Genomic DNA, 10,351 nt, shown 5'->3' on the forward strand with positions numbered 1-10,351 from the left:
AAATAAAAACAAAGAGAATAGGTTACCTAAAAATTGAATCGTTTATTACGAATCAACTTTCTATTCATAAAAATGATGTAATGAAAAATGTGAAACTGTTATGTTCAAGAAAAAATGTGAAACTGTTAGTTGAATAAATATACTGGTCACGTTTAATGAGCTATATGGTGGACCAAAGACAAATGACATGTTCGCTTAACATTTCCCCTCACATGTTTTCTTTTTTTTTTTTGACGAAAATTTCCCCTCACATGTTTGTTATCACCTTGTAATTTTTTTACCAAAAAGAGTTTATTAATGCATTAATTAAATAACTAAATTTAGTGATACATCTGTTAACAGTCTCGTGACCCCCTAATCTAGGAGATTAGTCGGCATAGTTAGCGGATGTATCACCACTTGTTCAATCGGTATACTATCATTTCTTCATGTGCATCAGACATTCAGACTCTTTCTTCACCCCCAACAACATGAAACATTAAAACCGGACAACACATAAAACTGACATTCACTTCTTTTTTGTTTATTCAATCTTTTTTGTTTGCTGTTTCATGAGATCGATCGATTACATGAAAAACAAAGAGGACATGACCATCAAACGACGGGCTTGAAGGATGTGAGATTCATTGATTTTAACCATTGTTTCTCCCATACAATCGCCTCATAGTTCTTGCTCGCACCTGGGCCGGCTACACCGTCATTAACCGCCACAATAAGCCGGTAATTAGTGCCAGCGACTACCTTAGACTCACCGCTAACAACAGCAACGAATTTAAGTTCCGACTTACTTTCCATGTCGTACTCGGAAACAGCAAATTTGCCTACCTCTACGACGTGAGGATCCTTAACGTTGCTGATGGGACTCCATTTACCAGCAGGCAACATCGCAGATGCGTGGAAAGAGAGGAGAAGGAGAAGAAGAAAGATTGCTCTGCTATTCATTCTTGCTGTGAAACTGTTTGTTTTTTTCTCGAATAATGGCAGAGGTCTCTAGTGTTCTTATATAGTAGAAGCTTGCCACATGACGTAGAGAACTTGTAAATTTTTTTGCCTTGATACATGGCACAAGTGAAGTAAGATATTGGAATGTTTATTAACATTTATGAAAATGTATTAAATAGGCACATTTTAAGGATTTTGACAAGTTCCACCATTTTATAAATATTAATCTAATCATATTAATCAATACACAACTATATATATAGCACAATGATAAATAATGAAAATAAATGAGTGTAACAGACAAAAAGTAGAAAAGCAAAGACATACTACTGATACAAACGTTTTCTTTTCCCTTTCTCAAGTTTGATAAAACCCGAAACAGTTGAATACACGCTGGACAATATGAACAATGTGGTATGAGCATGATATGGTCCATTACTGGATATGGACAAATAGTATAGCTGGATAGATTGACACTAATACCGTGTGAGACACTCATAAATATAAAACTATTTTATTGGTTTTATAATTTAAAGACCATGCTAAATTTTTATATTTGTTTTTGAAATACCAACTTAAAAATTCATGAGTAAATATAAGTGTTTAATTCGATAAAAAATGTGTGAGCTATATAGATTTTCTTCTGTTAGAGAAGATCATTTGGATTTAGTAAAAATGTGCGACCTATATAGATTTTCTTTTGTTAGAACCCACATCATATCATAGTATATGGTTCAGTTAGACCGAATAAACCAAAATTAGTATACAATAGTATAGTTACTAAATGATAACCCGCACGGGGAGAGGTGAATTTTTTATACTAATGTTTGTTCATCAAATGATTTTAACATTTTGCAACATTATAATCTTTATTGATTATAAAATGACGAATAAAAATGTTGTTCTCTTAAATGTATTATCGTTGTTGAAGAGTTAACGTATTACAACTCTTTTTAATTTTTTTAAGACTTCATATGGACAAAAGGTTATTAAGTTTTGCGGCTGACATAAATCACCAAAACCAGATAGGCAATATCGATTATAAAATGACGAAAGCGGATTAGATTTTCTACACTCGATTTGTTATTGACTCTCCATAAGTGATTTCATTTTCTACCACTATAAAATTGTCATTTTGTTCTCGTTTCTGTTTTACTGATATGAGTTTTGTTTCTTTTTTATCTTCTTCTATGAACTCGCTGAATTACATAAGTGTCAATTTAAAAAGATAGACATTTGTAAAAATTTGTTCCACTCGAAATACATATCTAAGAATCAAAATGTTAAAGAAAATCACTGATAAACTCTATTCACAGATTAGTGATCTAATATATCAAGCTGTTATAAAATATAAATACAGATTCAAATATAAATGTATGTCTAGTATATTCATCAGTTTGGTCCAAAAATCATCTAATTCTAAAACAACAAAGCAAATTACTTATTTTATTAACTTATGCTTTTGAGGTTTAGCAATTTAATAGTATACCGATAAAAATATATATATAATACTTTACCATTCTAGTATATGTAAACTATGTATAAACTAAGAAATATTTGATTTATTAAATGATAAACAAGAAAACTTATAGTAAACAGTTCAAATATCTCATTCTTACAATTATAATAGCTAGCTAGGGTATTGGGGAGAAACAAATATTAGACAAATAATCAAATATCTCATTCTTCGAACAAACTCAAAATAGGGTGATTGAAATCTTGTCATTATATTTCACTAAAAGAATTTATGAATAAAAATCAAGACTAAATTATTTAATCTAAATGAAATAATATATATATAGTACTTTCAATATTAAAAATCACTTCAATTTAAAGAAGTTTACTTTTCGGATTGCCATGATCAAATAACATATTAGAAACCACCTATTTAAAAAAATAATTTGTATACACAAAATTTATAAATTAGAGTAAAAACATAAATCAAAACCAATACCTTTTGTTAATTGACAATCATGTTTTTGGTAAATAAATCAAAACAATTATTTTATTTACTTTATATGGTATATAATTAAATTTTATTGATATTGACATATATATAGTATATTTTAATATAAATATTTATTATTGACACTTCCTACTCATGATTTTATTAACATTTGTATATTTGTTGTAATAAAAAATTAAACAGTTAATCACAAAAAAATTAATGTGAGATTTTTCAATACTAATTTTAAAATTGAAATATTAAGATCTCAATAATTTTTCATTGCAAATTTTGAAATTAACATATTTTTATATAGTATATAATTTAATTTAAATGATATTAATATATATATATATATATATATATATATAATATGAATATCTATTTATGAGAGACTTCATATTCATACGATTTATGATCATTTGTATTTTGCTTGAACAAAAAATAATTAAACCATTGATCACAAAATTTTCAATGTAGGACTTTTACCATCTTTATTAATTTATAGTGTTTAATATTTTCAATAATATAAAATTAAACAAAAAAAGAGAGAGGATAAAAAAATTGTTATCAAATATGTATTATTCATAATCATTAATTGTCATATATATAATAGTCATATTAGGTAATTCCGTAGCTTTTATTTAAAGAAAGAAATAATAATTTTTTGTACACTACTAATCAATTTGATAGTTAGTTTAATAAAGAGTATATATATACTTATATGGACCAATTTATTTTTTTAAAGATTCTAAGCATTATCCTAGTTCTGCCATGTGACTAAGAAAATATGTTGTAATGCTCCTTGATTAATATATAGGGGATATTATATATAAACTATATAATACAATTGTTCATATATATATAAATAATTTTATTAATATAAGTTTGATATTTAAAATTTTAATTTTAATAATTTATTATCTTATCATATACTGCAATAGTACTGTGAAGTTTAACCACATCTAAACTTTGCGTTCCACCTGTGACTGGCATATCTATAATATGATCCTTTATATATTAAAGTAGAAGCACTTTTAAAAAAAAATTTAATGGTGTACTGGCAAGGTGTCTGACATGGCTTCATGAGAAGCTTTTATTTACCAAAACGCGTACGTGTCACGCAGAGAACATTTCTCAAAAAAAAAACTGAGTTTAACGCAAACATGACTTTTCTTTAACAGAACTATAATAATAATCTCGATGATTTTCCTTCCGACATATCTTCGATGTACACAGTTTTCTCAACGACGTTTTTTAGTTATTTTCATTCAGGTTCGAATACATCATATAATCTCGGTTGTAAATATAATCATAGATCCATGATCAACACTAACAAAAAAATCCTCTTATCTTGTGTTAACATTTATCTCCTTATCTTGATGGAAGCGTTCGAAGAGCTGATAGCAACCTCAAAGGAGCAATCACTGATCCTCAAAGGGAAGCGGTCAAAGCGACAACGTCCACAATCACCTGTTCCTTTCTCTATCTCTCCTCCTATAGTTTCTTGCCCCGCACGCGACGTTATAGAGGAATACATTTATCTTGATTCCAAAGAAAACGCCTTAGGCAATAATGTGGAGAACCACAAGAAGGATGGTGTGATCACGTCTTCATCTCCGTCAGCCTCTTGGTCTTTTAATAACAACCCAACAACATTGAAAGTCGAAGAAGACGAGAAACACCTAGATATAGCCAGTTGTTTGATCCTCCTTTTCCAAGGCCACTCTCTTCCACATCTCAAGATACCTAATCACGAAACAAACAACAATAACACGTATAAATTTAGCTGCAGGAGGTTCCTAGAGACTTCTTCATCTAACAGTGGTGGTAAAACTGACAGCTACGTTTATCAGTGCAAAACATGTGACTGGACCTTCTCTTCTTTTCAGGCTTTAGGTGGCCATAGAGATAGCCACAAGAAACATAAGGCAACCTCTTTTTATTCCAACCTTGAACACATTTTTGTGTATGATGACATGTATCTTCAGACAGGGGCGGACCCACTTGAAGAGGTGTGGGGTCACGTGACACCACAAAAACAATGATAAAAGTTTGTTTTGTATGAGAAAACAGTAAAGATTAAGGAGTGGAGTTGGTAAAGTATGGAGTATGACCCCACATAAACCAGGGTTCAATGCCCACCTGTGTCCAGATTTCTTTTTGTATGATCAGAATAAGGAACCAATTTAGTTATCTGTTGTCCGAATATGATTATGTATTGAACATGGGACTAACTGGACCATTTAGATGTTGTATTCACGTGGTGTTTTTAGTTAGAGCTAATATGACGTGTCCAATTATTTATCAACATAAACATGAAATATTAGACGTTGAATTTATTTTAGATTATTATGTCCGGTTTGTATATGCTTGGTTTCCAAGTTTTCAATAAGTAATAAAAAAAAATGTTAAAACTCAGTGTACATTCCTTATAATATAGATTTAGGATATTTTAGCCTACCATTTAGTAATTAGTTTTTTCCTGATTAACAAAACTGAGAAAGTATAAACCTAATGTTAAGAGGATAATATATATTGAGTAACCTGAAGCCTCTCTTAATCTCCATCCCAAAACAAAACACTGTACAATTGATCATAAAGATGGCTGGAATTTGGAGAAATTGTGAGTTTATAATGTGAGTTTATACAATCACGTATATATATATATAATGTACTACAAATCAATGTGAGTTTATAATGATTTAAAAATATTTTAATAAATAGTTAACATAATTAGTATTTTTAATAGTATTGATGTTAAAATTTTTTTTTACTTTCAGGATTCTATTCCACGCATTTTGATTCAACGACAAGAGAATTGAAGATTTTAATTTATTATCTTATGAAATTTTTTTGTTATTTTTGGTTTTTTATTGAAAACTAATTATGTATTTTAGAGGATGGAATTTCTTTCAATTACTTTTATGCTGTAACTACGTTTTTTATATTTCGAGAGCTAAACTTTATTTATTTCACACAGTTAATGTTTTGTTTATAATATGTAATTGATCTGCCGATATCTTTTTGGAAGTTGATCAACATCAAAACGAGTAATTGGCTCCAGTGAACATATTTATACAATCACGTATAATCACTGAGTCGATAACATCATAATTAAATGAATCATACAGTTAGTTGTGTCTAACGTTCGTTTAAGGTATATACCTTATGTTATACTTAGTCATAATATGTAATTTCAACAATGTATATCTTATTCTGCGCAGATCGCGGGTACTACCTAGTACTTCATTATATTACAGTAATGAATCAATAGTGTAATGGTCTTATGCTTTTAGCCCATCGAACTAAACTCCTGCTTTTGATGCAAAAATGTATGCCCCTGTCATGTAATATATAGTTCATACTGAATCACAAATGAATTAAAACGAAAGTGGTTAACTATAATCGTGAAAGTTAATAGTAATACCTAGAGTGGGCATCAAAACAGAGAGAAAGGCCGTTCCAGCAATCTTGAGAGCCAAGCCTGTCTTGATCATGTCCTTGATCTCGATATGCCCTGTCGTGAACCCAACGATGTTAGAAGGTGTTCCCGTGGGGAGCAAGAAAGCGAACTGAGCCCCAATGGCACCAGGGACCATTAGGAGCAGAGGATGGATTCTCATTGTCTTTGCAATCTCAATGAGCAAAGGAACCAACAATGTAGTGGTTGCGTTGTTTGACGTGAACTCAGTGATAGTAGCAGCGATGAGACAAACCGTTGGAGCGATGGCCCAATAAGGAGCTGTTTCGAGAAACACGAGTCCTTTGGACAAGACTTCAGCTAAGCCGCTTGTTCGTACTCCATCGGCTATAGCGAACCCAGCTCCTAATAACAAGACAATGTTCCACGGGAGTTTCTTGCATTTGTCCCAATCCATTAGCTTCTCTCCCTTTTTAATATTGTTTGGGATTATAAACAGCAATGCAGCCATCATCACACTCACCGTTCCATCCCCTGCCCGGCCGTCGAAGATGCAACCCCAGCCGGGGATATCTTCGGTTATGTTTCTTGTCATCCACAACACAACCAACCCACCAAACACGGACAAGACCATCTTCTCAGAGAAACTCATTGGTCCTAACATCTCAAGCTCTCTCTTGAGATGAGATTTATGAAGATAAGGAGATAGAGCTTTCCCTGATCCATTAGGACAATACATCACACATAGAATACCCCAGAGGGTAACGAATATGCACAAGGCCAATGGGAAACCAAAGAAGAACCATTGGCTGAAACTGATTGGATCAGCCTCAGGGAAATAGCTTTTCCACATTCCGACAAGTATGAGATTCACACCTGTTCCTGTCAGTGTGCTCATTCCACCAACTGCCGCTGAATATATCACACCGAGAACCATTGCTTGGCAAAACTTTCCCACCGCCGGAGGAACCATTTCCGTTGACGACGATGATGAAGGGAGTCGCTGAAGTATTCCTGTAGCGACTGGCATCATCATGACAACAGCCGCCACGTTGTGCATCCACATGCTCACGAACGCTGTTGTGGCGCAGATTCCTAGAAGCAGCAGCGGCGCGTTTAGTGGCTCCACGCAGAACACCAACGTTATCTACATGAATTAGATTGTCGTTTATTGTCACTAACTTATCATGTTTAGATTCGCCGTGGCTTAATTTTATCTATTCAAGCTCCACTTTATTAGTTAGGATACTATTGTTTGTTATCTGCCACTTAATATGTCAATTCATCATCTATATTTATGTCAATTTATTAAACTTTTACTTTGCATAACAAATAGTTATGTTGGAGAGTTAGTTTGTATTATACGAAGAAAAAAATACAATTTGGAAATTGCCCATGTTTAAAAAAAAAATAGACATAATTTGTTGAATACATGGAGCTGCAATATTTATTTGCATCCCTAACTACCCGTTATTTTTGTTACTATAAAATAATATTTTGATTAGTGGGGATTCATTTGAAGCTCTCCACATAGTTGATGTTGCAATGACCATAGTTTAGCTTACAGAAAACAAAAAATGTAAATTTAAAATTTGTAATTTGTAATTTTTAATTAAGTTTTTAAGAAATGTTTTTTTCTACACAAGGTGAATCTACAATTTAAAAATGATGTTAAAATAATTATTAGAAAAAAAAAGAAAAAGAATATAAAGAGATTAAACGACTAACGTTAAGGGCTAGTCTGCGATGAATATTGTAGTGTTCGACGGCGAGAGCAAGGATAAAGCTGCCGAGGACCAAGGCGATGACGTCATCCATGTAAGAAATTGCCACGTCATCCGCCGACGTGATTCCAAACAGAGGAAATAGGAAAAGCGGCGACATGGAAGTGATCGGCATCGGAACGGCTTCCGTCAACCACCACGCGAATATCCACACAAGAACGCCGAGCATGTTCCTCGCCGTCGTCTTATCATCTCCACCGAGCCGTACGCATAGACACACGACGGCGCAGAGAAGAGGACCAAGAGCGATGTAACAATTCTTAGGTGTGAATATTGTCTGGAGATGTTGCCCCACCGTTTGTTGTTCGTGTGGTTCCTCATTAATATTATGGACGACCGGCAAGAGCGGAGATTTCAGTTTGTCGGATTCTTCGAGGGAGACATGACCACAATCCATTGTGTTAGTTCTGTTTCAACTGGAAGGAGATAGCAGAAACAGAGAAATGTAAGAAGGGAAATGAGCCTTTTTATAAATCAATTTAGTTTACTAGGTGGCTACACTCCGCGGGGGTCGGTGTGTTCTTTATCATCAATAATAGTGAGTGCGATCTTTTGGATATTATTGTTTTAGTATCACCTTATCTATTTTGTTTGTCTATTTAGTCTCGTATTAAGATTACTTTCATTAACTGTCAATTTTATTTGTAAAATTATAACTATTTATTTTTTCTTTTCATTAATTTTGTTGATTTTTTCCAATCTTATCTGATATCATGGATTTTCATGATTGACGCCTCTCTCAAATGGAAGGTGTTGACTGTTGTCATTGTTAATTGTACATTTGTAATCAATCACTTGGTTACAACTATCAATTGTCTTCAACGTGTAGGTGGTTTCTATTGCTCTTGTTGTTGAACGTCATCTTCATGTTTGTTATTCATGCTTTCGCCTCCGTTCTATTGTGACTTTACGTGCAGGAAGACCATATTATATACACGTATTAAACTTGTATTTTGTATGCTTTCCAGTATTTGTGATTCAGTGGGTTAAGTGACTGCTAGAAAAACATTATCGAGATAGTTTAATACCAATTGATTAGTAGTCTATCCTACCTGTCACTATGCTTGTGTTTTCCAGCATATTTCGTCAGTTGTTTGATCTTAACTCATACATGGTCTCAAACATCTCAAAAAATAAATATGTCTTTCATACTCACATTTTATGGAACCAGCTCTGGCCAATAGTAATGCAAGAAGGTTCAATCCGAACTTCCAAAACAAAAAACCTTATTTGCAAATCCAACATATAGCACATGATTCAGTTACTATGTTGAATAATTGAAAGAAATAACATGTAAAAATATTGTATTTTTATATTTGCTTGGTGATGGATATGACTCGAGTAAAGAGTTCATGTTGTTATCAAAAGCAACAACCTGTTAAGAACAATAGATTATGATCAATGGCTTGTAGCTTTATTATTAGTAGATCACAAAGTGTCAATCAAGGAGACTGGAACCAACATCAGAAATCGCAACATATTTGTTCGCATCCTCTACTATGAATAAAGTCAAGAAAGTCATCAGAATGTTTGTTTTTTTACGTCGACATATATAATATAACCATAAGCTGGAAAGAAAAGATTACACGTTAAGAGAGAAGAAAAAAGACTAAATATATCAAGCAAGATTTAATGTTGTATAATACCTTTGATATAAACCTAAATCATCAGTCTGAAATTCATCAGTCTTGGCAAAGATGACACCCTAACCAAGGAAGAAAAAATAAGGTCAGACTAAATCATCATCAGGAAAAAGTATCATCAAACTGGGAAAAAATACAAACTGATATGACTAAAACATAATAATCTGAAACTGAAAATGACAAAGTAAACCCACACAAAATTTAAACACAATACGATTAAAAAGTAAGGAACCTAATAGAGAACCTTAAAAGCAACCAATAAAACTGAAAAAAAAACAGAGTCCAAAACTGAAAAAAAAACAGAGAGATAGAATTCTGTGTACCTTATACAATGCATGGCATTGCATCTAAAGTCTGTGTTCTTCTTGGTCAACAATCTCTAGCGTTCACTTAAATAATTAAATCTCATTCAATAACATTTTGGACATCATAAAATTACGGTACCAAATTCCTAATATCAAAAAGAAATAATTAAACATACGAAAGGTTTTGTGGAATGTTGACATTTGTATTACGTGAAAATTTTATTTGGTTATGATGATAACGTTACGCTGAGACCCCACCATTCAAGAATCGCTATCGGAGATCTGAAGGTTCTCTATTGATCCACATG

The 10,351-nt window shown here is 32.5% G+C and overlaps 3 protein-coding genes across 3 annotated transcripts; 1 reads left to right on the forward strand and 2 right to left on the reverse strand.

Moving 5' to 3' along the window:
• Window positions 1-248: 248 nt before the first annotated feature.
• Window positions 249-1,030, reverse strand: LOC106317161 (cysteine proteinase inhibitor 5-like). The gene has a single exon (XM_013755018.1). It carries the CDS (start codon window positions 940-942, stop codon window positions 595-597), a length of 348 nt encoding a protein of 115 aa, XP_013610472.1. The 5' UTR covers window positions 943-1,030; the 3' UTR covers window positions 249-594.
• Window positions 1,031-4,239: 3,209 nt separating this feature from the next.
• On the forward strand, window positions 4,240-4,935 carry LOC106314533 (zinc finger protein ZAT5-like). The gene has a single exon (XM_013752395.1). The coding sequence runs from the start codon at window positions 4,270-4,272 to the stop codon at window positions 4,933-4,935; it is 666 nt and encodes a 221-aa protein (XP_013607849.1). The 5' UTR covers window positions 4,240-4,269.
• A 1,005-nt stretch (window positions 4,936-5,940) lies between these two features.
• Window positions 5,941-8,572, reverse strand: LOC106313825 (tonoplast dicarboxylate transporter-like). Its single transcript, XM_013751743.1, has 3 exons — window positions 8,040-8,572; window positions 6,318-7,458; window positions 5,941-6,230 (listed from the first exon to the last, which is right to left on the reverse strand). The coding sequence occupies exons 1-3, from the start codon at window positions 8,490-8,492 to the stop codon at window positions 6,196-6,198; spliced, it is 1,629 nt and encodes a 542-aa protein (XP_013607197.1). The 5' UTR covers window positions 8,493-8,572; the 3' UTR covers window positions 5,941-6,195.
• Between the last annotated feature and the right edge of the window lie 1,779 nt (window positions 8,573-10,351).

This window comes from Brassica oleracea, chromosome C9 (genome assembly GCF_000695525.1).
Source record: "Brassica oleracea var. oleracea cultivar TO1000 chromosome C9, BOL, whole genome shotgun sequence".
Lineage (NCBI taxonomy): Eukaryota > Viridiplantae > Streptophyta > Magnoliopsida > Brassicales > Brassicaceae > Brassica > Brassica oleracea.

What these genes read in the sequence shown, in the direction of transcription:
- LOC106317161 (XM_013755018.1), bottom strand. Translation starts at nt 942, where the DNA reads ATGAATAGCAGAGCAATCTTTCTTCTTCTCCTTCTCCTCTCTTTCCAC.
- LOC106314533 (XM_013752395.1), top strand. Translation starts at nt 4,270, where the DNA reads ATGGAAGCGTTCGAAGAGCTGATAGCAACCTCAAAGGAGCAATCACTG.
- LOC106313825 (XM_013751743.1), bottom strand. Translation starts at nt 8,492, where the DNA reads ATGGATTGTGGTCATGTCTCCCTCGAAGAATCCGACAAACTGAAATCT. An exon ending in ATCGCAGACTAGCCCTTAAC is followed by an intron (nt 7,459 to 8,039) that starts GTTAGTCGTTTA and finishes TAATTCATGTAG; the next exon opens with ATAACGTTGGTGTTCTGCGT. An exon ending in TGTTTTGATGCCCACTCTAG is followed by an intron (nt 6,231 to 6,317) that starts GTATTACTATTA and finishes ATTACATGACAG; the next exon opens with GGGCATACATTTTTGCATCA.